Source organism: Rhineura floridana, chromosome 10 (assembly GCF_030035675.1).
Source record: "Rhineura floridana isolate rRhiFlo1 chromosome 10, rRhiFlo1.hap2, whole genome shotgun sequence".
NCBI classification, from domain to species: Eukaryota; Metazoa; Chordata; class Lepidosauria; order Squamata; family Rhineuridae; genus Rhineura; species Rhineura floridana.
The window spans coordinates 69,710,145-69,737,029 of NC_084489.1; the positions used below are offsets into that span (position 1 = coordinate 69,710,145).

The 26,885-nt window shown below is 41.7% G+C and overlaps 1 protein-coding gene across 1 annotated transcript in view; it reads left to right on the forward strand.

The window, feature by feature from the left end:
* The window catches only part of CCNY (cyclin Y), a 143,130-nt gene that overhangs the window by 104,110 nt on the left and 12,135 nt on the right, over positions 1 to 26,885 (forward strand). The window contains exons 4-7 of the mRNA XM_061586505.1: positions 11,751 to 11,851; positions 16,595 to 16,630; positions 22,592 to 22,649; positions 22,778 to 22,897. Coding sequence (XP_061442489.1) covers positions 11,751 to 11,851; positions 16,595 to 16,630; positions 22,592 to 22,649; positions 22,778 to 22,897 — 315 coding nt within the window. The remainder of the gene's footprint in view (positions 1 to 11,750; positions 11,852 to 16,594; positions 16,631 to 22,591; positions 22,650 to 22,777; positions 22,898 to 26,885) is intronic.

Below are 26,885 nucleotides of genomic sequence, written 5' to 3' on the forward strand. Positions count from 1 at the left end.
AGTTGTGCAGGGGGAAGGGAGAATTTCACCATGTGGTTTTTCCCATTACAGTGTTGCAAGAAAACCTGCACTTGGCTGAATTTTCTGTTCTCTTAAAGATACAGGATCAGTCTCAGGCCCTGAACCTGGCAACCCTACAGCATATGAATACTTCTTCCTTATGCTACCTGCATCCTGCCCATGACTCTGTCCTGATGGTTTATCTTGTCATAGTGGAGGTGTATCTTGAATTCCACTGGCATAGCAGGGCTTCTGCCAAACCCTAAAGCCCCTTGACTGGTAAATCTCAAGAGCAGAATCATGCCCTTAAGCATCTTTTTATGCCGTGAAAGTTTTGCTATCTAAACTACTTCAGTTTTGTTAATAACTGCATGGATATTAAGTAATTAACCACCCAATTAAATAAAGGTTACAGAATATTGGTACAGTTTTGCAGAAAACAATGACTTTTGCTTCTAATTTTAGGATTTTTATTCTGCACTTATATTATGCTGGCAAATCTGTTTTCAGCTGTGCTTAATGCAGTAATCAATACAATTGCAGTAATCAATGTATTGGCTTCATGTTGCTCAGAAAGCAAACTCTTAGATTTGGGGCATTACACTTAAGAAATCTTTTAAAGTTGGCACCCAAAATCAGAAGCAAAAGTCTCATTTTTCATAATATTATGTGCAAGAAATAAAAAGCAAGGGAAAAAGTTGTCTTCCAAATAAAATGCAGTTTGTCTTTGGAAATATTAGGCACGGACACAGTGATTTTCCCCAACTCCAGTAAAGGTTAAGTGCTAGTTGCTGTATTATTAGTTTGAAACACTTTAAATACCTAAGAAGAACCGTTCTGAATCAGGCCAAAGGCCCATCAAGTCCAGCATCCTGTTCTTTTAGTGGCCAATCAGATGCCTATGGGAAGCCTGCAACACAGGACCTGAGTGCAAAAGTGCTGTTCCCTCTTTTGAATCCCAGCAACTAATATTCTGCCAGTGGAAGGAGAACATAGCCAACATCACCCTCCTGCCCTGGCTAGCATAAGCTGGCGAGACCTTGGAAGTCTTGCCATCACTTCACTCCTCCCCTCCTCTTAGGATTGCTCTGTAACACCTCAATTGCGGTGTGAGCTTTTATGGATCAGAGCCAGTTTTGAACTGTGTTGCCTTGCTGAATATAGCGTACCATGGTTGGAACTGGCCTGGAACTTTAAGGAGTGCTATACAATGCTTAGAGTCCAAAATACTTTGTTCTTTACTAATATACAGTAGTGTAGTGGCAAATTCAGAAGTGTAGGGTCCCTTCAGGTTAGTCACAGCCATGCCCCCCTTTTTTGCTGCTGAGTTAAGAATGAGATCCTTTTTAAACCTTCTCCCATAACAACTGAGATTCCTAGGAAGCAATCTGCATGAAAGGGTAGTGGGTTAGCTGCTGAGAAGAGTCTTCTCGGTGGCTGACTTACCTCCTTTCACTCTGATTGGCTCCAATCAACAGGAAAGGACAAGGAAGCATATTAGAAGACGCTTCTCTGTGACTAACACACTCCCTTTTCGTGTTGATTGGCTCATAGGATGCCAGAGACATAGGGACCCTGCTCCAAAAAAAGTAAAGGGTCTAAGACCACCACCACCCTGAGACCCTGGACAATTACACCCCTGCTAATATAACTCCTGTTGTTTTTATCTCTCCAAGACCTTTCATACCCTTTTTTCAACTTACCCGGTTTTTCATAGTCATCTGTTATTTAGCTTTTTCTTTTCTGGTTTAGAAACCAAATCTCCCCACCCCTTGCACACACCTTTTGTTAAAAAACCTTGTTAACATTAGGATAAAATTGGCAGTGATGCAGGAATTAATAAACAGAAAACTGAACTTCAAGAGCTTCTGAGCTTGACCATTTTTCATCTTTTCTCTGTGATTCTCAGACTGCAGGCTGTTCTGATTTTGATAAGAGACATTCTGTTGAGATTAGAGCTGTTCAAACATTTTCCCTCTGCTATAACATAAAATAAGAAAGCTGCTGCAACAGAGCTAAACAGCAGGGGATTGAAAGTTCAGAAAGGATGCAGGGGTGAGCCTCTGTGCCAGATGGCGGCAGCAATATTTCTTCAGAATTCCAAATGTGTTGTGGCAAAGAGAGAACAACAAAATACCGCAGGCAAGGACTTTGCTTCCTGGTCATTTCCTTTGTGATTTTCTTTTGTTAATTTAAAGGCCATTTGAAAGTGGGGGCGGAGGGGAGGGAAGGAGTTACAAGCAAAGACCTTTTTCTCCATTTCTGGCTAATGCAACTTGATCCTCAAAAGGCACTACTGGTTCATTTTCTTCACCTGCTAGCTGATAATGCTTTCCCCAACCACAGCTTGTGATCTTGAGGCCCTGTTCAGATAATATTTACCAGGCCAGGGGGAGGCCAGAAACAAGCACTGTACTTTGAGGCAGGCAACTAGTCAGGTTCCAGAGGTAGAATGTTTGGAAGGCTGGAATGCAGGAACAGAGGTTGTCAGGATGTTTTCACCTGAGGATAAGTTGATGAAACAGGCGGGACTCTCAGCTGGGTTGTTGCTAATGACTTTAATACACAAGTTAGCATACGATGGGGACGTAGGTCACAAGAGATCTAAAGCTTACAAGATTTAAAATCACTACAAGGCAGTACTTGGCATGGCTACTCAAGTGAAGATGTTGTTGCAATGCTTGACACACCTCCTGCCTCCCCTTAATAAAGGATGGGTCGGGCACAACTACTTGCCTGGGACTTTTCTCGCAGCTTGGCACTGGGCAAGCAAGCAGGTGCTCCTATGAGCAGGCTGTTAATGGGCTTGGTTTGCCTGCACTTGCGCAGCTGATGGTGTGTCTGTGGCGGCGGAGGCAGAGATGAACCTGCAAAGCCCTCTCCTGATCCTGTCTCCGACATTCCCTCCTGGACTGAGGGTGGGTCAGCTACAGGAGGCCAGCTCAGCAGCAGATCGGCCGCTGAGAGTGGCACAATTGGGAAGAATGACAGCTCAACCCCCTCATCTGTGTCCGCCAGCACCTCAGAGGAGGGGCTGTTGGTGGGCAGACCACTGGGCCCCTCCTCTGGATCCCAGCCCTCCTCTGGATCCCAGCCCTCCTCCTCAGTCCTGCCAAGAGTTCTCCATGGGGCTCATGACAATCAGTCCCCAAGGCTGAGGCTTTATAGCGCCAGACAGAGCTTTATTGGTTCACTAGGTCAACTGGTGGAGCTTGTGATGCTGCCTAGGCAGTGCCCCTGGGTTAACCCACCTTAGGCTTCAAATCTGTCAGCAGACATGCTGTCTCAGTGGCACAGTAAGGGAAGATACTGGAGTCCGGCTGCTAGGGCTGCCAGTCTAAGACCCATGTTTCCTTGTAGCTTTAGATCAGGTGTGGGGAACATTTGTCCCTCCAGATGTTGCTGAACTACAACTCCCATCATCCCTGGCCATTGGCCATGCTTGCTGGGTTGATGGAAGTTGCAGTCAAGCCAACATCTGGAGGCCAAAGGTTCACCACCCCTGCTTTAGATGAAGCCGTCACTGCTGGTAGCTAAGGCTGTTTCCTACCTGTCCTGGATGTTTGCCTGGTTCTGCCTACACAGGATCCAGCTTCATCCCCACCCTGGTAGCACAAGCCTGTGCTTTTACCCATATGCATTCAGCCATGGAATCCTCCTGGCTCTGGGATCCAGGCTCCACCTTTTCAAACCTGGAACACAGTGCCCAACAGTTCAGTTATTATATTCTTCTGCTGGTAAGGGGATGGGAAGGAGGCTCTTAATAAGCTAGCAGTTTTCCCCACCTCCACCATAGGGTCACTGTAAGACATGAGGTCTGGATTAAAACTCATGGATAGACCTCTAGTATCATCCAGTCAGCCTCTTCTTTTGTTCTGATACCTTGGGAAGAATGAGGACAAGAACCCTTCGTTCCAGAACAATGTCTCCCAGTATTTTCTTGCAGCCTAGTCAGCTCCAGTGGGTTTTTGTTTGGGGTTAGGGGCTTGGCATGGGACCCTCTAGTTGCCACCCCTACATACTGTGGGCCCCTTGCATGCAGGCAGGAAGCAGCTTCCCCTCCTGTACATTTCCACTGAAAGCACAGTGTGTGGAGCACCTCCCAGTAGCTGCAACAACAAGGGAGAAGAAGGAGGGTTGTGGCAGTGGTAGTGGCCCTTTGACTAGTACCAGGCAGCTGGCATTATAACAATGCCCCATAAAGGTGCCACCTGCTGATGTCTGGCCTGAGCCTGGTTATTTCAAGCTCATTACACATGTTCTTCGACTGCAATAATTTGCAATAGGCACTCATCCAGCAGTCATGAGCTGAACTGGAGCCGTTGCTGCCATCACCTCCTCTCCTCTTCCACAGGTAGTTTGTGCTGCACTTTTGTTTTTACACAAAAGAGCATGAGGAGAGATGATGATGATTGTAGTTAAGCAGCCAACATCCTCCTTCAGTGTACCAGACTCTCTAAATCTGTAAGCTTATCAGAGTTTTATCAGCTTATCAGAGTCTCTAAGCCTGGAAGCAATTTTCCAAGAGACTTTAAAAACTCACAGCAACTTTTCCTAGGAAGTGGTGAAGGGCTTTGGAGTTGTCTTGGTCAACGATGAGCACCACTCAAGGGAACTTTATTAGTGTCCTGGAGAGTAGTCTTGATAATTCCTGGGAAGCTGGAAAGGAATGAAGGAAGACATGGAAGAGGAGAGTGGAAACATAAAGGTCCTAGGAAAGCAAATATCTATAATATAAAGCTATTGTAATGGTTTTGGATAAAATAGCAACTAAGTTGGCATCCACACTTCCTTACAAACTTTTTCTTATTGGGAAATAGTTTGTGTTTTTATTTTATGTTTGACCTCCATAAGTGGATGATGCATTTGCGAGGAGTGCAGCTTGGCTCCCCTGTACTGTAATTCCAAAGCAATGCTTTCTCTCCTCCTTCCAAATGTAGAGATAATTTGCATTTTTAAAAAAGCAGCATGGAAAGGATGTCTCAGAGGTGCTGAAGTTTCTTGGCATCATGCAGATGTGTCAGAAATAAATGCTGGTGCAGTGTCAAGGACATTTGTGCCATAGATTTCATTTAATAGTTATTCAATTGAAATTGTTTCTTCAAGTGCTGTTTATTTCAGCAAGTTTCAAACTGTAGGGAGGACACAAAATTCCAGGGAGGAATAGGACCTGGAAGGAAGTGAAGCCTTAACCCCACCCACCCAAGACCAGGGTGAAGGCCCTCCCCTGTACAGGATTCCTCATCGATCTACATTAACTTTGTAGGATTGACTATTTATTTATTTATTTATTGCACTTGTATGCCACCCCATAGCCGAAGCTCTCTGGGTGGTTTACAGCAATCAAAGACATTAAAACAAATATACAATTTAAAACACAATTTTAAAATTTAAAACAATATAAAAACTATTTAAAACACATGCTAAAATGCCTGGGAGAAGAGGAAAGTCTTGACCTGGCGCCGAGAAGATAACAGTGTTGGCGCCAGGCGCACCTCGTCACAACCTCCTTATTTAGGAAGAAAGGAACTCAATATAAAAATACCGCTTTTAAAATCAGGATAGTCCCAAATACATGGTTTTAGAATGGGATTCAATATGTCCTTTTCTGTTATATTCCTCTTTTTACAGGAGTGTTGAATTAGTACTCCATTTCACAGATTCCCCAGATGCAGTGGCAGGAGACTATTAATATTATTATTATTATTGTGATTATTATTATTCCCCCTCTAGGACGCACATCTTAATGTGGTGAGGGGGTTTGAGAGTGTATAGGATGTATTACCCGCCCTTCACCCAGAGGTCCCAGGGCGAGTTACAACAATTTAAAACACATACTGTAATTAAAACAGTTAAAAACAACCTAAACAACATCACAGAAAATAGGGTGGGTCCTAAAAACATACATCTCTGGTGTCGAAGGCAAGGGTAAAGAGGTGCGTCTTCAGCATTTGCCGAAAGTTATACAATGAAGTTGCCAGACACACCTCGGTGGGAGGGGAGGCGAATGCCCTCCCCTGGACCAGCCCCCCAAACTTCCAAGGTGGCGGAACTACCAAAAGGGCCCCCTCTGCTGATCTCAACACCTGAGAGGGTCTGTAGGGAAGGAGGCAGTCTTTCAGATATTTGGGACCTAAGTCGCTTAGGGCTTTAAACACTAATGTATTATTTATTTATTTATTTATTTATTATTGTATTTATATACCGCCCCATAGCCGAAGCTCTCTGGGTGGTTTACAACTGAATAATGGGAAGAGTTCCAATCATTGCTCAGGGAGACCTTGAGATGAGATATGAAATTGAGGAAGCATCCAAACTAGGAAATGTGGTAGTAATGGGTGACTTCAACTACCCGGACATAGACTGGCTGCATATGTGTTCCAGTCATGACAAAGAAGCAAAGTTTCTAGATATTCTAAATGACTATTCCCTAGACCAGTTGGTTATGCAACCGACCAGAGGGACGACAACCCTGGACTTAATCCTCAGTGGGGACCGGGACCTGGTGCGAGATGTAAGTGTTGTTGAACCGATTGGGAGCAGTGACCACAGTGCTATTAAATTAAACATACATGTAACTGGCCAATTGCCAAGAAAATCCAACACGGTCACATTTGACTTCAAAAGAGGAAACTTCACAAAAATGAGGGGATTGGTAAAAAGAAAGCTGAAAAACAAAGTCCAGAGGGTCACATCACTCGAAAATGCTTGGAAGTTGTTTAAAAACACCCTATTAGAAGCTCAACTGGAGTGCATACCGCAGATCAGAAAAGGTACCGCCAGGGCCAAGAAGATGCCAGCATGGTTAACGAGCAAAGTCAAGGAAGCTCTTAGAGGCAAAAAGTCTTCCTTCAGAAAATGGAAGTCTTGTCCGAATGAAGAAAATAAAAAAGAACACAAACTCTGGCAAAAGAAATGCAAGAAGACAATCAGGGATGCTAAAAAAGAATTTGAGGAGCACATTGCTAAGAACATAAAAACCAACAACAAAAAATTCTATAAATACATTCAAAGCAGGAGACCATCTAGGGAGACAATTGGACCCTTGGATGATAAGGGAGTCAAAGGTGTACTAAAGAACAATAAGGAGATTGCAGAGAAGCTAAATGAATTCTTTGCATCTGTCTTCACAGTGGAAGATATAGGGCAGATCCCTGAACCTGAACTAACATTTGCAGGAAGGGATTCTGAGGAACTAAGACAAATAGTGGTAACGAGAGAGGAAGTTCTAAGCTTAATGGACAATATAAAAACTGACAAATCACCGGGCCCGGATGGCATCCACCCGAGAGTTCTCAAAGAACTCAAATGTGAAATTGCTGATCTGCTAACTAAAATATGTAACTTGTCCCTTGGGTCCTCCTCTGTGCCTGAGGACTGGAAAGTGGCAAATGTAACGCCAATCTTCAAAAAAGGATCCAGGGGGATCCCGGAAATTACGGGCCAGTTAGCTTAACTTCTGTCCCTGGAAAACTGGTAGAAAGTATGATTAAAGCTAGATTAACTAAGCACATAGAAGAACAAGCCTTGCTTGAAGCAGAGCCAGCATGGCTTCTGCAAGGGAAAGTCCTGTCTCAGTAACCTATGAGAATTCTTTGAGAGTGTCAACAAGCATATAGATAGAGGTGATCCAGTGGACATAGCGTACTTAGACTTTCAAAAAGCGTTTGACAAGGTACCTCACCAAAGGCTTCTGAGGAAGCTTAGCAGTCATGGAATAAGAGGAGAGGTCCTCTTGTGGATAAGGAATTGGTTAAGAAGCAGAAAGCAGAGAGTAGGAATAAATGGACAGTTCTCCCAATGGAGGGCTGTAGAAAGTGGAGTCCCTCAAGGATCGGTATTGGGACCTGTACTTTTCAACTTGTTCATTAATGACCTAGAATTAGGAGTGAGCAGTGAAGTGGCCAAGTTTGCTGACGACACTAAATTGTTCAGGGTTGTTAAAACAAAAAGGGATTGCGAAGAGCTCCAAAAAGACCTCTCCAAACTGAGTGAATGGGCGGAAAAATGGCAAATGCAATTCAATATAAACAAGTGTAAAATTATGCATATTGGAGCAAACAATCTGAATTTCACATATACGCTCATGGGGTCTGAACTGGCGGTGACCGACCAGGAGAGAGACCTCGGGGTTGTAGTGGACAGCACGATGAAAATGTTGACCCAGTGTGCGGCAGCTGTGAAAAAGGCAAATTCCATGCTAGGGATCATTAGGAAAGGTATTGAAAATAAAACAGCCGATATCATAATGCCGTTGTATAAATCTATGGTGCGGCCGCATTTGGAATACTGTGTACAGTTCTGGTCGCCTCATCTCAAAAAGGATATTCTAGAGTTGGAAAAGGTTCAGAAGAGGGCAACCAGAATGATCAAGGGGATGGAGCGACTCCCTTACGAGGAAAGGTTGCAGCATTTGGGGCTTTTTAGTTTAGAGAAAAGGCGGGTCAGAGGAGACATGATAGAAGTGTATAAAATTATGCATGGCATTGAGAAAGTGGATAGAGAAAAGTTCTTCTCCCTCTCTCATAATACTAGAACTCGTGGACATTCAAAGAAGCTGAATGTTGGAAGATTCAGGACAGACAAAAGGAAGTACTTCTTTACTCAGCGCATAGTTAAACTATGGAATTTGCTCCCACAAGATGCAGTAATGGCCACCAGCTTGGATGGCTTTAAAAGAAGATTAGACAAATTCATGGAGGACAGGGCTATCAATGGCTACTAGCCATGATGGCTGTGCTGTGCCACCCTAGTCAGAGGCAGCATGCTTCTGAAAACCAGTTGCCGGAAGCCTCAGGAGGGGAGAGTGTTCTTGCACTCGGGTCCTGCTTGCGGGCTTCCCCCAGGCACTTGGTTGGCCACTGTGAGAACAGGATGCTGGACTAGATGGGCCACTGGCCTGATCCAGCAGGCTCTTCTTATGTTCTTATGTTGTATGTTCTTATTGTGTATCATCAGCAAGGAATTAAAATCAGAAACCAAAGTGAGCAAAAAAGAAGAGAGTCCCTGGATAATTAGGGGCTCTTGGCTTGCCTCAGTTTCATCTTATGATATGGACTGCTACACACTATATATATATAATGTAAGGACCTTGAACTGGGCCCAGGCACGAATTGGCTACCAATGCTGCTGTTTTAAAACAGGGATTACATGAGTTCTAAAAGGAATCCCTGCCAGTAATCTGGCTGCTGTATTTTGGACCAGTTGACGTTTCCGAGTCATTGTCAAGGGCAGCCCCACATAGAGCGTGTTACAATAATTCAGTCTGGAAGCTACCAGACCATGGAGCACTGTGGCCAAGTCGTCTCTGTCCAAAAGGGGCCAGAGCTGGTGAACCAGCTGGAGGCAGAAAAGGGCACTCCTAGCCACTGAGGCCACCTGAACCTCCAGTGACAGTGTTGGATCAAGGGGTACTCCTAGGCTGTGAACTTGCTCCTTCAAGGAAAGAGCAACTCCATCCAGAACAGGCCGTCTTCCTACCTCTTGGACATGAGAAATCTGGACAAATAACACCTCTGTCTTTTCAGGATTCAGCTTCAATTTATTGGCCCACATCCAGTCCATTACTGCCTCCAAGTACTGGTTCAACATCTCAACTGCCTCTTCTGATTCAGATGGAATAGAGAGGTAGAGCTGGGTGTCATATTGATGGCACCTCACTCCAAATCTCCTGACTACATGCACCTGTGCATGAGATACTCTATATGTTTGTCAGTGGAACATATTGTTGGTCTTTGGGAGTGCACAGAAGGGGACCATGTTCAAAATGTTTAACAAATCCCATCTGAAACTAACTATAGTCAGTTTCTCTGCAAGCATCAACAATTTTGAGCAAATAATTGGCAATCAGTACTACTTAATGTGAATTGTTGCATGCAGATCATAAGGTTGCAAGTTCTTGCCGCGTAGGGAGAGAAGACCAAGGGGTGCTGCAAGGAGCTTTAGCACAGTGGCAGAGCACATGCTTTGCATGTATAAGGTCCCAGGTTCAAATCCCAGTATCTCCTGTTCACATTTCTCCAGAAGCAGACTTAAGAGAGACTTATTCCTGAGTCCTTGGAGAGCTGCTACCAGTCAGAGTGGACAATACTGAGCTTGAGATGGACCAATAGTCCAACTGTGTATATAGGCCAACTTCATCTAATTTGTATGTGCATTGGGGAGAGATTTTTTTTTACATATTTATTTATTTATTGCATTTGTATACCGCCCCATAGCCGAAGCTCTCTGGGCGGTTTACAACAATTAAAAACATTAAAAATGAATATACAAATTTAAAAACACATTCTTAAAAATCAGTTTTAAAAACACATGATAAAATGCCTGGTAGAAGAAGAAAGTCTTATTACTTAAAGATTTCGTTAAGATGTGAATTCAGCTGTTTGCCAGCTTCCTCTATTTTTTTCTTCTCCCAAGAGTGGATACATTTGCTCTAAACTGTGTTCAAAAGCTTACATATGTAAAGTAACAGATGGTGGGACAGAAGTTGTACAGCACCTGAGTCATTTCCTTCTTTAGCTCCAGATAATAGATATTTTTACAATATTTTCACACCATGCTATGATTGCTTAGCACAGAGCCTTTGCCAACCTGGTGCCCTCCAAAGGTTTTAGGCTGCAAGTAACGTCAGTCCCAGCAGGCATATATACCTCCGCAGGTAGGCCTGGTTCCCCACTTCCCCATTTATTGGTTGCAGCATCCAGTGGACATTTGGGTATGAATAATGCTGCCTCTGGGTGGATTGGAGTAGGTAAATTCTTACTATTAATTTGCTCTTCCTTTATCCTGTTCTGCACATTGCCTGAGGCATTGTTGGTCCTGGAATATAGATGATGATGAAATAGCAGCAGCAGCAGGAGCACACCCTTTGCTTCTCATAGCCATTTTTTTATTATTATTTTTGGTGGTGGTGGGATTAGTGAGAATAGAGGGCTGATGACATCCTCATAGTCTACCTACTACTCTTGGAATAGATGAGCTTGAGAATTATAGCATCAGTCCTTAGCTGTGTACGTTGGGCATAGGCCTCCATCCACTTTTGGTGAAGTTGGATGGCCAAAGAAAACCAAACCACAAAATTGTTTAATTGTTTAAATGTGTCTGCTACAAAATATGTGTTTTTGTATGCTTCTGAAGATGCGGTAAAGATGATCACTTTGGTGGGATCAAATCCTCCTTTCTTTGTCTGATGGAGAAAGGTGGATAGAGTATAGTTTTGTCTGAAGCTGATCACGGAAGGGTTGAGCTCAGCAGTAGAGCATCTGCTTTGCATGCAAAAGATCCTGGCTTCAATCTCCAGCATCTCCAGATAGACAGATAGACACACCACTTAGAGATTTTTTAAATTGTCAAGCAGTTTATAAATGCCATTAACTTACTAGCTAACTAACTTCCTCAGGCCTTTATCTGTGCTGTTTTGAAATGAAATAAAAGTGCGGCATGTGCTTTCTATTTATACCCTGTGCAAACATTGTTGCATCCACCATCTCTGTCATTTTCAGAATAAATGTAGTTGAAACGCATTGTCCCTGTTTGCTTTTCTATTTGAGCCACTAGCAAAGTGCCATTTCTGTCTGATTCATGAGATAACGACCTGTAATTTCCCCCCCCAGACCCCTGTTGACTTGAATGCACCTATGTGTGTGCGTGCAAGAGACAGAGAGGAACTGTTTACTCAACTTTGTGTTGTCTAAGGAATGCCTTTGGCACTACGTGACAACCACTGTTCTTCTTGTATGTTTGCTTTCTAGCATCCTCCTGGTCAACTGAGAAGGAAATACAGTTCCTGTTCCACTATTTTCCTGGATGACAGCACAGTCAGTCAGCCCAACCTCAAATATACAATTAAATGGTGGGTATGATGTTGGTTTTTACTTATTTTTGAATAATTGCTTCTATAACAAAGGCACTCCAAAAGAGGAGAGGAGACCTAATACAGCCTTCCCCAATGTGGTGGGTGCTCTCCAGTTGTTTTGGACTACATTTCCCATCATCTTTGCCCACTGGCCATGCTGGCTGGTACTGATGGGAGTTGCAGTCCAAAGCTGCCTAGAAGACACCGGATTGGAGAAAGCTGCCCTAATGAAATGGCTGGATCTCTTGGCCTTTTTGCATGGGAATCTAAAGTACTATGGATTACAGTGGCAGATTTTGTGAATAACTGTATGACTGTATAGCTCAACTATTGTGCACACAGATTGTACACTTGTTGAATTTAATGTGTGAACACGCCTATAGTGAAAGAACTGTGACATCAGAAGACTCAAACATGTTTATCCAAAAGGAAACCTTTGCTTTTGCTGCTGCAGTCAGCTTTTTAGTCATCTGCTCAGACTTTCAATATGTACATGTGGGATGCCAGCACATCACATATTTGAGCCTCCAAATATCATTGGCATTCACTGTACTTTTCAAATATTGAAAAGTTGAGCCTTGCAACTCACATGGCATCCAAATGCTACCATATTTCTGCATAAAAATAGTTTATTTCTTCAACTTTCAGAGGAGGCATAAATAATCCTCTTGTATCCTTTTTTCCCCTCCCCAATTTCTCGTAAAAGTTTTTGAAATCCCATAAAAGGCAAATCATAGTATAATTGGAACATGCCGTCTGTGTTAACTTATGATGCATCAGAAAGACAGAGGTTTCCTTGTAAAACTCCTTCTGAGGGGAAAATCTAAATTGATTCTTTTTAATGATTTATATAAATATGTATGTAAGGCACACTGATGGGAACTTGCAAGTCCAAATAAGGCTAGCAAGCAGTGAAATGGTTGAAAACAAGTTGTCAACAAGTAGAAACTGTAAAATCTCTTCTTCTTTTTCTGTTTGCCTTTTAGGTTTTTGTTAATCTCCTGTACAGTTAGAGCAATAGTTTGTTTCCAGATATTAGTATTCCTTTTCTTAGTACGCCAGTGTTCCTATCAAATCTTACTGGTTCCTCATCTAGATGACCTGCTATTTCTGTTCCATATTTGGCCCCATCTGTGCTATACATTTTAAGCAGGATTCTTTAGGGGAAACTATGTTTAAAATGGTATGATACTGCTTTAAATGTATAGTGCAGATGGGGCATTTAATTAATAAAGGTCTTTCCCCCAAATTGAAGCAACATCCACACCATACATTCAAAGCAGTATTATCCCACTTTTTTTCCATTAATTTTATTCAAATTTTCAAACACAAAACAAAACAAAACAAAAAAGAAACAGATTAAACAATAAAATAAAATGTTGACTTCCGATTTGTCGCAGATCAGATATAGGTCTATGGTATATAACAAATCTGTCTCTTAATATATTACAAAATCACTTTCCTCCAGTAGTTATCTTAATTAATCATCAAATCTCATTAACATCACTTTATTCTTTCCGCAAAAAGTCAGAGAGGTTTCCACTCCTTGAGAAATATATCCATCAATTTTTCTCCAAATAAACATGTCAATTAATCCATCTCATCAAGTCTGCTAGGTCCAGTAATTTCAATAGCCATTTTTCCATTATCAGTGTTAATTCCATCTTCCAACTTCCATCCTTGCACCCATAATAATCTTGCTGTCATAGTCATAGTCATATAGTAAGAGTCTGATGGGAATTTCCTTCATCAGAAATATTTCCTTGCCGTCAATTCTGAATGTGTTGCTGAAATATTGTTGTAAAGTCATATCTCTGTTCCTCTTTTTTACGAAATGCACTAGCACATCTCTTGAGAGTTTTTCCATTGTCACATATCTGGAATTAATTCTATAAATTTTCTCTTTTTCAAGTTCCATCAAATCATTCCAGTCCAGAAATTCCATCGAAGCATTGATAACTTTATCTCTGATATCTTCATCAATTTCTCCAGGGACAACGCCGAATTCCAAACAGTAATCTTTATCTCCAGGATCCACAAACTCCAAATATTTTTCCAGTTCCACACTTGATATATCTGTTCCAATCTCCAGGACTTGCATCCTCCCTTCAATTTTTGCCATAAAGTCCAAATCTTTTTCCAATTCCACATTTGATATATCTGATCCAATCTCCAGAATTTGCTCCTTCCCTTTAATTTCTTTTTTATCTTCTATTGCTTGTCCATCTGCTCCTTTTCTCATATAATCCTTTATTTCTTTCAACTCCTGTTTCACTTTACCAAATTCAGTTGCCATCTCTTGTCTACTCTGTCCCAGTTCTTGTTTCATTATCTTAATCTCATCCATTATCTTCTGAAACATATCCAGAGGGGAAAACCCTTCCAGGGATACATCCAGGGTCTCTGCCACTTCTTTGATTGTCATTCTTAAAGCCGAAGAAAAAACCCTTCAAATTTCCAATATAGCCACAATTCCCAAGCAAAGAGTAATTTGCTTCTTTTTCCAGCAATAAGGGGGTTAATATTCCAGGCCTGTTGACATCATCTGGCCAGCACAGTTCTTATCTCCCGCACGTCCAAGAATGCAAAACAAATTTGGTTCACAACGCCGAACAATTAGTAACATACACAAACAGCAGATTCGTCTAAAGAAAGTAGTCCAAGAAAAAGTAGTCCCAGACATATATCAATCAAATAATCATCTAGATCAGATTTTCTCTTCGGGTAAGTTGCCCCTCATCCGTTTTAATCTTTATAGTTTCCAAATTCAGGCCAGCTTTTTGCCATAAAAAATAAGATAAGCTTTTAAAATTTTCTTTCCTCCTCCTTAATTCCTTGTATAAAAGAGAGAAGTGTAACTCACCCAGGTATCTTGATTTCTGATTCTTAAACAAATCTCTTTTACTGTAGTAATTTAAGCCAAATGATAAGATTAGACAGAAGCAAGCTCGCCTGTTGTGGATCGTTTAAAAGAAAAAACGTCTCGCTTTTTTCAGCCCAGCTTGCTGGAAGTCCTAACTCCGTCCTTGGCTGCTAGGTATGCCTTCCTTTCCCAGGGAATTCCTGATCGATTCCAGCCACCGACAGCCTAACGAAGTTTCTGTGGATAATCTTCGGTTCACCCTTGCCTGGGGGAACATTTATACCAGTCAAAGTTCCCTTTTGACTGATTTTAAACTGAAAAAAGCTTCCTCTGAGACAGAGCTCATCTCAGAGGCAGCCACAGGCGGAGCAATCCTTCCGGGAAGTCCCGCAGTATTGTCCCACTTTAAACAGCTATAGCTTCCCCCAAAGAATTATTTATTTATTTTATTTATTTATTGTTTGATTTTTATTTATTTATTTATTTATTATTTGATTTATATCCCGCCCTTCCTCTCAGTAGGAGCCCAGGGTGGCAAACAAAAGCACTAAAAACACTTCAAAACATCATAAAAACAGACTTTAAAATATATTACAACCAAACATCTTTAAAAACATTTTTTTAAAGAAAGCTTTAAAAACATTTATTTTTTTAAAAAAAGAAGGTTTAAAAACATATTAAAAAGCAATTCCAACACAGACACAGACTGGGATAAGGTCTCAACTTAACAGTCTTATTGAAAGAGGAAGGTCTTCAGTAGGCGCTGAAAAGATAACAGAGATGGTGCCTGTCTAATACTTAAGGGGAGGGAATTCCAAAGGGTAGGTGCCATTAAAGGTCCGTTTCCTGTGTTGTGCAGAATGGACCTCCTGAGAAGATGGGATCTGCATTTTGGGAACTGTAGTTTTTAGAGTGCTGAGAGCTGTTAGGTGACCCCTGTTCCCTTCTGAGAGTGACAATTCCCAGAGTGGTTTAGCAATCAGTCCTTCTTCCCAGGGAACTCTGGGAATTGTTGCACTGTGAGGAGAAGAGGAATCTTAGCACCCTTAACAAACCACAGTTCCCAGGATTCTTTGGGGGAAGCCATGACTGTAAAAGTGGCAAAATACTGCTTTAAATGTGAGCTGCAGATGTGGCCTAATAGACTTTTGCCAAGTATACTCCCTGTTGCTGGTCTCTCTTTTCCTCTCTTTACTTCACTCAGTTCAGAATGTCTCTACTAAAATGTTGTTCTTTGTGTTGCAATTGGATCTGGCCACGCTGTAAGTCTCTCCACTGTGGATCCCTGCCAGTTTCTGTATTGTCAGCTTCAAAACTGTAGGCCTTGCATTCAGAATTTGTTGCTTTGTCATAACTGACGATAGCTCTTCTCTCACCTCTCCCTCTTACATTCCTTGATCAGTTAGCTTAATGCAAGGTGATCTGCTATTGACCCATTTCATTCCCCTTTCCCATTCCACTTTTGTGCCTCCCTCCACGCTCCAAGGCCTACCTAAGACATTTTGCTAACTCAAGCAGCTGCCCTTGTCATGCAGAACTGAAGAAGCATTTTATTTAGCACAGTGTGGATGATGGTATTCAGCTCTGTGTGCTACAGCTTAACATTCATCACTTTGCTAAATGATCCCCATTTCCTCCCTTGGTAAGAAATGGTCCAGTTTGTCTGAGCCGTCTGAGAAAGTTGAAAATATTTGCAGAACTTAATACTGTGAAGTTGTAGAAAATGTTCAGTTGTATCCTAAGGCATTAACTCTATATTTTCTTTTACAGTGTAGCTCTTGCAATATATTACCACATCAATTGTATCCTAAGGCATCAATTGTATCCTAAGGCATCAATTGTATCCTAAGGCATTAACTCTATATTTTCTTTTACAGTGTAGCTCTTGCAATATATTACCACATCAAAAACAGGTATGTTTATTTTGGGAATCCCAATTATCCCCCACCCATTAATTAGTTTCCTTCCCTTTCTATTTAGTAATGTATAGCTATAGTTTGCAAATAATAAAATTGGGTGAAGATTTAGGGCCATTTCATATGTTACCTCTGAAGTGCTGGTGTTGCTTCTTTATGAATGAGGCCAACAGTACATATCATAGGAAACTTCTTATACTGACTCAGACCATTGGTCCATCTGGCTCAGTACTGACTGGCAGTGCCTCTCTAGAGTTTCAGACAGGGGTCTCTCCCAGCACTACTTGGAGATGCCCAGGATTGCCCTGATATTAGTCAGGGCTGGTATGAAAATGTCATCAATGAACATTTTCAAATTGAATCTCAACCATTTATTTTATTTTATTTTCATCTGGTTAATACACTTATATCTCACCTTTCTTTCATCAAATATGCATGGTCTGCTGAGGTTACATAATTCTGATTGCAGCTTTTAAGTTTCCTTAGAATTTAGTCTGGCTTTTGGCAAGTTTTGAGGACAGAGAGCAGAAATGCAGAGCAGGTGTCGGGCGGAAGAATAAGGTGCAAGATCCTCAACATACACAGATGTAGCCCAATAATAAATACTCAGAAGTAGGAGGCCATCAATATAAGTAGGACTAAGCCCCAAATAGCCATGTTTAATATAACATCCTAGCAGCCCTGAAGGAGTGGGATAATAAAGCCATTAAATCCCATCTCTTAGAAGCTGGAAGACTTCCAAACATTCCTTTTAAGTTTCCTAGTGCTTCAGCACTAAGAAATTTTTTTGTCAACAAATATGGAAAACTAAACAATGGCCCACAGACTGGAAGCATTCAATATATATCCCAATTCCAAAGAAAGGGGATTCCAGGGAATGTAGTAATTATCAAACTATTGCCTTAACATTCCATGCAAGTAAAGTAATAATGCTCAAGATTCTACAACAAAGGCTCTTACCATATATGGAGTGAGAAATGCCAGATGTCCGAGCTGGATTTAGAAAGGGAAGAGGTACCAGAGATCATATCGCAAACATACATAATGGATCAGACCAAGGGATTTCAGAAGAAAATCACCCTGTGCTTTATAGATTACAGCAAAGCCTTTGATTGTGTAGATCATGAAAAACTATGGAATGCTTTAAAAGAAATGGGGGTTCCACCGCATCTGATTGTCCTGATGCGCAACCTATACTCTGGACAAGAGGCTACTGTAAGGACAGAATATGGAGAAAATGATTGCTTCCCAAAGGATGTATCACTGATACACAGGGGTGCATTTTATCACGCTATTTGTTTAATCTATATGCAGAAGATATCATACGGAAAGCAGGACTGGACCAAGATGAAGGAGGTGTGAAAATTGGAGGGAGAAATAGCAATAATTTAAGATATGCAAACGATACCATACTATTATCAGAAACCAGTAATGATTTGCAACGAATGCTGATGAAAGTTTTAAAAAGTTAAAAAAGAAAGCACAAAAGCAGGTCTACAGCTGAACGTCAAGAAGACTAAAGTAATGACAACAGAAGATTTATGTAACTTTAAAGTTGACAATGAGGACGTTGAACTTGTCAAGGATTATCAATACCTCGGCATAGTCATTAACCAAACTGGAGACAATAGTCAAGAAATTAGAAGAAGGCTAGAACCGGGGAGGGCAGCTGTGAGGGAACTAGAAAAGGTCCTCAAATGCAAAGATATATCACTGAACACTAAAGTCAGGATCATTCAGACCATGGTATTCCTGATCTCTATGCATGGGTGTGAAAGTTGGACAGTGAAAAAAGCAGATAAGAGAATAATCAACTCATTTGAAATGTGGTGTTGGAGGAGAGCTTTGCAGATACCATGGAGCGCGAATAAGACAAATAATTGGGTGTTAGAATAAATTAAACTAGAACTATCATTAGAAGCTAAAATGATGAAACTAAAGTTATCATACTTTGGACACATCATGAGAAGGCATGATTCACTAGAAAAGACAATAGATAGATTGATTCCATAAAGGAAGCCACAGACCTAAACTTACAAGATCTGAACAGGGTGGTTTATAACAAATGCTCTTGGAGGTCACTGATTCATAGGGTCGCCATAAGTCATAATCAACTTGAAGGCACATAACAACAGTGCTTTTGCAGACATAGTATTAGCTGGCCCTTAACTAGGTGGTGGATAAGAGTCAGGCTGTGCGATTATGCTCCCTGTGTCAGTCCAGACCCCTCTCTAATTTCCTTTTCCCCATTTACTCTGGCATGGTGTTACATATGACTTCCTATTCTAAGCCTGATTATCACAAACCTAGATGTTTCTAAAATTAGTTTTCAGAACTCTGGAGAGGAGCTGGACATGAGCTTGGGGGTAGATGAGAGCTGCTGGTGGGGAAGTGCAATAGCTCTGTGGTAGAGCATCTGCCTTGCATGTAGAAGGTCCCAGGTTCCATCCCTGGCATCTCCAGGTAGGACTGGGAGTGACTCCGTGTCTGAAACCTTTGGAGAGCCGCTGCCAGTCAGTGTAAATGGTGCTGAGCAAGGTGGACCACTGAGTTTAACTCAGTGCAGGGAAGTTTCCTATGTTCTTGTGCTGCTTGTTTGTTTTTTGTTTTACATCCCACCCAGTAAATTTGTCAAGTAGCAATTGCTGTGGAAATCTTCTAAAATCATCAGTAGTACACAGCATGTTCTGCATGCGCCCTCTGCTGTATCTTGGAGATATTGTTCTTTACTCTGAGCAGAATCAGAGCAAAGGCCCCAACTAGTCCATCATCCTCTTTTGCAGCATAGCCAGCTAAATGCCTAGGGGAAGCCCTCAAACAGGATATGAAAACAGTAGCCCTCTCCTATTTTTCCATAGCCACTGGTATTCCATAGCAAACTGCTTCTGATCCTGGAAATAGTATATAGCCATTGACCATAATGATTAGCAGCTGTTTCTAGGCACAAATGTGTCTGATTCCTTGTTTATCTCCATCTAAGCTATTGGCCATCCCCACATCTAATGGCAATGAATTCTATACATTTATTATGCATTGTGTGAAGTTTCATATTAAAACAAAAAGCATCATTTTTTATCTTGAGCTCACATTATATAACTAAACAGTTTGAGGTAGGTTTTTTTATTGTCCAAAAATGGTAAACAATGGCCCTCTGTTAACAATAAAAACATTTAAATTTGTGCTTCCACAACTAAAATTATAAGCACTGTTTCTGTAACATTTGTAGTTCCTTCCCCAACTTGATGCCTTCCAGGTATTGTTGGACTCCAGCTTCCATTAGCCTGGACCCTTGGCTATGCTGGCTGAAGCTGATGGGAGTTGGAATCCCACAACTTCTGCAAGGCACCAGGTTGGGAAAGGTTTGCTGTAGTGTTTGTGATATTGCTCTGAGTTGATATTGCCCCAAGTGAATGCAGTAGCCGTGTGATAGGGTTGCCAGGTTCTTGGCCTGAAACTGATCCTGTATCTTTAGGAGAAGAGAAAGTCAGCCAAGTACAGGTATTCTTGCAACACTGTAATGAGAAAAACCACAAGGTAGAATTCTCCCTTCCCCCTGCACAACTTTTAAAGATACAGAAGACCTCTTGGAGGCTGGGCCTGCTCCCGTCCCCCTCTTCTCCTCTGTCCTTCCTCCCCTACTTCTGCCCTTCCTCCTTCTCCCCTCCCCATTCCCCGGTGGTCAGATTCACCTATCCTAAGCATGATTGCAGGGGAGTAAACTCAGTAGGTATGCAAATGATAATCCATTCTCAGCAAACTTGCACAGGATCCCATTTCATACCTCTTGACCTCCTTTCTGAGATATTGTACTGCCCTACAAATTTGTCAAAATGCAAACAATTTGGGTTGGTCTTTCACAGTCCAATCAACTCCCTGTGTAGCTTGGAAGAATTTGGTAACGTGCCTTTGAACGTATGGTGAGTGGTGGCAACACTTGCAATCATCTTGAGTGCCCTATTATAGGGTAGAAGGGCGGGATAGAAATACTTTAAATAAAATAAATAAATAAAGCCCAAATAACAGAAATGAGACATGTGCTGTGCTGAACTTGTTTTAGCAGGGAGGAAGCAACAATATTAAGACAGTTGATATAGTTCAGGTAGTCACTTTAAATATGCTTTATTTACTTTGCAATTTTAGTAAAGTTTCTTGTAGTAAATCATTTTCTTTTGCTTCTGTTTCTGTGAATATGTGAAGTACAGAACACTTTGCAACACTAAAAAAACCTCCAAAAACAATGGTGGAATAATGGCACTGACTATTCTGCAGAATAGTTTCCAATGGACAGGAGGAGCATCTCAGTTTGCGCAAGATAAAACAGTGGGAGGTGAAATATATTCTAGCAAAGTTCTAGGTGTGCTCTATGTTTTTAATTGACCATGCCCACCTTTCCTTAAGTGGAGTAGTTTAAGCATAGCAGGCTGAAAACATGCATCTTGGGCAGGCCAACTTTATTTTTTCCAACAGCTAGATTCATTGCTTTAAGTAGCAACATATTGTAATTAGTCTGATTTTACATCAAACTGCAGCTTCAGATTCAACTGTGAATGCACTCAAAATAGAAATAGAACATAACCTCCAGTTTGAAACACAAAAGGCTGTCTTCACCATCTTATAACATTGACCAAGAAAAAGGCTTTGAAATTAATAAAAATAAATTTGACAGATTTCTACTATGAATAATGAGTGAAATATAATTTTCTAGGTTAGATTCTCTGTAGAAACAGTAGTAACACAGAAAAGAAGCTAAGGAAGAAGAACACCAACAAACATACGAAAATGTAATTCTCCATCTGTGGAGATGGCAAGTGTTGCCAGCACTCATCATATGCTGAGAGGCACATGTTGCCCAATCCTTCCAAACTATGCAGGAAGTGGATTGGACTGTGAAAAACCAACCCAAATTGTGTTTGCATTTTTACGAATTTGTGGGGCAGTACAATATCAGAGAGGAGGTCAGGTCTCCTGCTCCCCTGGTGCATTCACTATAGCTGCCCAATTTCCCTGCTTTTTAAAGCTTGATAGAAATATCTGTTGGCTATAGGTATATTCTTAAACCACAAGGGGTTTTTTTGCCTGAGAGTGAATGCAATTTACATGCAGAGGTGCATATCAGGGTCCAGCCGGTGGGTGGGATCCTGAGCTCCTCCATCCCCCACAGGCCACTTTGACAGGGAAATCTTGGTGACATCAGGTGACTCAACTTCAAAGTAATGATTTGGAAGCACAGTCTCTAAGTACATTCCTGGTTCTTCCTTTGCAGACCTGCTTGAATTCAAACCACGGCTGGCAAAGGAAAAAAAGTTATGTTCTTTTGCAGACTTGGCTTGAATCCACTCAATGGAAATCATTGTGTATTATCAGCAACCTACTATGGATAGATTGGCACTTAATTCCGTGTTAAATTATAAATTGTGTCTGTTTTTTATTTGCTGGGGTCAAAAGGGTTTTCCCTCATTTATTTCATGTTCTGTTTTGTAGTGGCTTGTGCTTACCACACTTTTTGATTGACTGACTGACTGTAATCTGTGAATAAGCCTTTGTCTGTCTGCAATAGTTCTCCAAAGCCAAAATAGTTTTGTAATTGACTTGGGAGCGATTTGTGCTTACATTGCCATCCTGTGTGCCATTTTCCAGTGACATCCTTCCACACCACTCCAGTGACGTGTATATGAAGCAGCCACTTGGCAGGGCCACTAAAGTGCTCTTTTCCCATGCAAATGTCCCTCTTGGCTGGGTAATATTTACATGAGAGGAAACTGTCCATGACAATGTGGCTCTTTTTAATATACACTGCTGGAGCAACGTGGGAATAAGCCACTGGTAAACAATTCCTACCAGACCTGCCAAAGTATGAAGAGGTCTTTCATTTTGTCATAAATGTATTTTTCCATTTTCACCTTCATCGCCCTCTATGGTGTAACAAGTTAGTTGTCCTTCTTTTCTTTCTGTTTCCAGGGACACAGATGGAAGGATGCTCCTCGATATTTTTGATGAAAACCTCCACCCCCTTTCGGTAAAGCTCATCTACCTCATATTTTTTTTCATTCTTCCTGAAGTGGATCGTACCACCTCTATTAACTCTTTCCCCCCACACCCATGAATGGTAGTTTGCTCACCTTTTTAACACTGTTGTTCCCACAGAAATCCGAAGTGCCGCCAGATTATGACAAACACGACCCAGAGCAGAAGCAGATTTACCGCTTCGTGCGGACTTTGTTCAGCGCTGCTCAACTGACTGCCGAATGTGCCATTGTCACTCTGGTGAGTATGCGATGCGTCAGGCCATGCTGTAGGCTGAGCATCTGCTTTGAGTGCTGGAGGTCCCAGGTTCAATCCCTGGAAACTTCAGGTAGGGCTGGGAATGCCCTCTGTCTGAAACCCTAGAGAACTACCTTCAGACAGTGTAAATACTGGGCTAGATGGACCCATGTTTTACTTTGGTAAAAGACAGTTTCCTGTGTTCCAGAAAACTCTTCTAGGTTCGGCCCCCAAGGGAGAGGTTTACCTAGAACAGCATTTCTCAATGTTTGGCTCCCCAGATGTTGCTGGACTACAGTTCCCATCATTCCTGACCATTAGCCATGCATGCTGGGGCAGAAGGGAGTTGTAGTCCAACAGCATGTGGGAATCCAAAGGAAAAGCTGACCTAGAATAAAGGGACGGATAAAACTAGGGAACCGGTGGTGTGCATGTGGGTGGGAAATCTAAGCTTGTGTATATCATTGTAATCTAGGTTTTCTGCCACAGGTGATGTATGCAAAGGTACGTGATGTGCACATGAGGACACCATGTGCAGTTTAAGGACTACTAACGAGTGCTTATGTGGTGACTTCCTGTGGCAGCAATGCCTTAGGCATGGTGCTTCTCCAACACGGCTCTAAATAGGGCAAATCAGGATATGTCACCCAGAAATCAAAACAATGTGAACTATAATTGATTCAGTATGTATTTGAGCATGGTGGATCTTGCCAAGAGCTAGACAAATCCCTGGCACCTGGTTGGTTGGGGCCTGAAAACTGATACGTAAAGCCTCATTTACACTTTTCCTAGATCTGTTGTGTGGCTCCCTTTTTTGTGGTTGCTCCCTTTTTCTCCTCCACCAGGTAATGCCTAAACCTCCTAGCACATGCTTAGGGTGTATTGTACAATTACATGTCATGGTGCTGATGCCTGCCTGATGGAAGTGTGAGTGTAATCAACATGGTATACTGTATATAGCAATGACGTCTGCTCTAATAATGTGGCTGGAAAATATAGATGTTACCTGGAGGGGTGTAGGAGCAACCACAGAGGCTGTGGCTACGTAAGGGATGAAAATCCAATCTCATCCGTGAAGTTCACTGGGTGACCTTAGGCCGGTCACACATTCTAAACCTAACCTACCTCACAGGATTGTTGTAAGGATAAAATGGAGGGGAGCTAGTTATGCAACCCTAGGCTGCTTGGATAAAAATATAACAACATGAACAAAGAAAAATAGATCAGAGCCCTAAGAATGTTTATTTATATATTTGTTATATTTTTATACCGCCCCACTAGCATAGCTCTCTGGGCGGTGTACAGCAAAAATACAAAATACATACGATAAGAATCCATAATAAAACAACAAAAACACATATAGAATAATGTTGGCACTTTTCAGTGAGTTTCCAGGGCTCTTTGCTGATGTTAAATGTTTTTTAAAAAATAACACAACACAGATTTTCTCTCTCTTCCTCTGTCCTGCTTAGATTTTCAGTAATTAAATAGAATGATCTCCTTGAAAAGAGACTGAGTGTCCTGTGCAGCAGTGCCCATAGAAATGTGCAGATGATTGGTTGGGGTTTTTTTGGGGGGGGGGATTGTAACCATTGTTATATACAGTAAGGAAATCTATTTAAAGTGAGCCTAGCCTAGATTACATCTTGGCTGTGTAAACGGATTCTGTTACAGACGGCTCTGCTGATTGATTAATATAACACACAGGTGGGCTGTAATCGTGCAGGCATCCTATGGATGTTAGACACTGGAACTTTTCCATATTTGTGCAGCTGATTGTAAATCATTGTAGCTTCAAGCAAACAATCTTGGACAACTGTCAGTAACTGACAGGGGCATTAATAAGAGTTGATGGATGCACAAAGGGCTGCGTGAGTGACTGGCACATGTTTGTGGCTGATGTAAAGGGACGTTTTTTAAAAAATAAAATAAATTCAGTGTATGCATCTTGCTGGTGCATGCCAGACTAGTAAACAACTTCAATAGCTGAGGGTGAAGGACACCCACCTAAAAAAAAGGCTTTATTAAAGATCAAACAGGATATTATAGAGCTAGAAAAGCTTCAGAAAGAGGCAACCGAAATGATCAAGGGGCTGGAGCAATTCCCCTACGAGGAAAGGTTGCAATGAGTAAGAGAGGACACGATAGAGGCATATAAGATTATGTATGGCGTGGAGAAGGTGGACAGAGAGAAGCTTCCCCTGCTCACTCATAATAGTAGAACTCAGGACTGTTCAATGAAGCTGAGTGTTGGAAGAATCAGAACAGACAAAGAAAGCATTTCTGTACACATTGCATAGCTAAACTATGGAGTTAGTTATGGTCACCAACATCCTTTATAAATTCTCCTTTATAAGAGGATTAGACAAATGCATGGAGGATAAAGCTACCAGTGGCTACTAGCCACAGTGGTTATGCTCTGCCTCCCTGGTCAGAGGCAGTATGTTTCTGAATACCAATTGCTGGAAACCGCAGGAGAGGAGAGTGCTTTTGCACTCAGGGCCTGCTTACGAACTTCCCATAGGCATCTGGTTGGCCACTGTGAGTTGGACTAGATGGGCCATTGGCCTGCTCCAGGAGGTCTCTTCTTGTGTTCTTATGGTTAGAAAAGTAAGATGGGAGTTATTGTGCAGACCTTCATAGCTCTTTAACGGTCATCTCTTTTGCATGAGGCTTTTGTTAAAAAAGAGGTTCCCCTGTATATGTGCAATTGCTTCCTACCCGTCTATACTGGATTTGTTTAAGATTCTCTATTGTGTGCTTTGAAATATGGTTATCCATTATGTTTTTTATTGTGGGAAAGTCCATACCTTGCTAGATATGATGACAGAGAAACCTGGCAAAAGCTGCATTTGTTCACAGGAGCAGGATGATGCAGTTAGTACCTATGTTTCGAAGGACTGTCATTTGAATTCAAACAGGACTGATTCCTTACATCCCAGATATATTAATGAGCATTGTGACTTAAAGGACATTTTAACTGGATGTTGCACTGCAGCCTCTGTGAGTAAAGAGCTTTAGTACATTTGTATCTTGATTGATTGATTGATTGATTGATTGACTGCATTTATATACCACCCTATAGCTGAAGCTCTCTGGGCGGTTTACAACAATTAAAAACATTAAAAACAAGTACAAATTTAAACCATTAAAACCCATAAAAACAGATAAGCAGATTAAAAACACACATTATTCAAATGCAGTTAAAATGCCTGGGAATTTTAACCTGGCACTGAAAAGATAACAGGGTTGGTGCCAGGCACGCCTCGTCAGGCAGATCATTCCATAATTTGGGGGCCACCACTGAGAAGGACCTTTCCCTTGTTGCCATCCACCGAGCTTCCCTAGGAGTAGGCACCGGGAGTTTTTTTTACTGTCAAAAAAAGCTCTGCAAGACAGATTTTTGTTATATCCATTTTATAGATGCAGAGTCTTTGGTTGAGCCCATCATAATTCTTGAAACCAGATCTTCTGTGTGCAAAGCCCCTTCTCTGTCACTATGGAGGGCTACTGTTATCACAGTGAGAGAGCCACTGTGGCTCTCTTATTTAATGTCAGGTGTGTTAATTAAGTTTCAGTTCCTTTCAGTAGCATAGGTACCTCAAATGTATTTCTGAGGCAGTGCAAGACCCATGAAGTTGTCTCACTTTTGCTACCCTTTAATCATCACTTCCCTTTTTTGGGCTCCTTCTTCCGTCATCAAAACCGCCTTGGATTATTATAACCTCACCTTTCTCCTAGCTTCCCATTTCCCATATATTCCAGTGTGGTATAAATAGAAAGAGAATTGCACCCTGGGAGACCTGATGTTACAATGCAAGCACTGAACTCAGCTGAGTCAGCGGTACCCTGAACAGCTCCAGGCAGGGCTCAGGCTGACTATGAGGGCAGGACTCAGATGTTGCTTCAGCAGCAGTTCCTCTTAGACTGAGCCTTATATAGGAGCTGTAGCTCTGTCTCAGTAGCTAACTAGCTCCGCCTTCACTAAGAA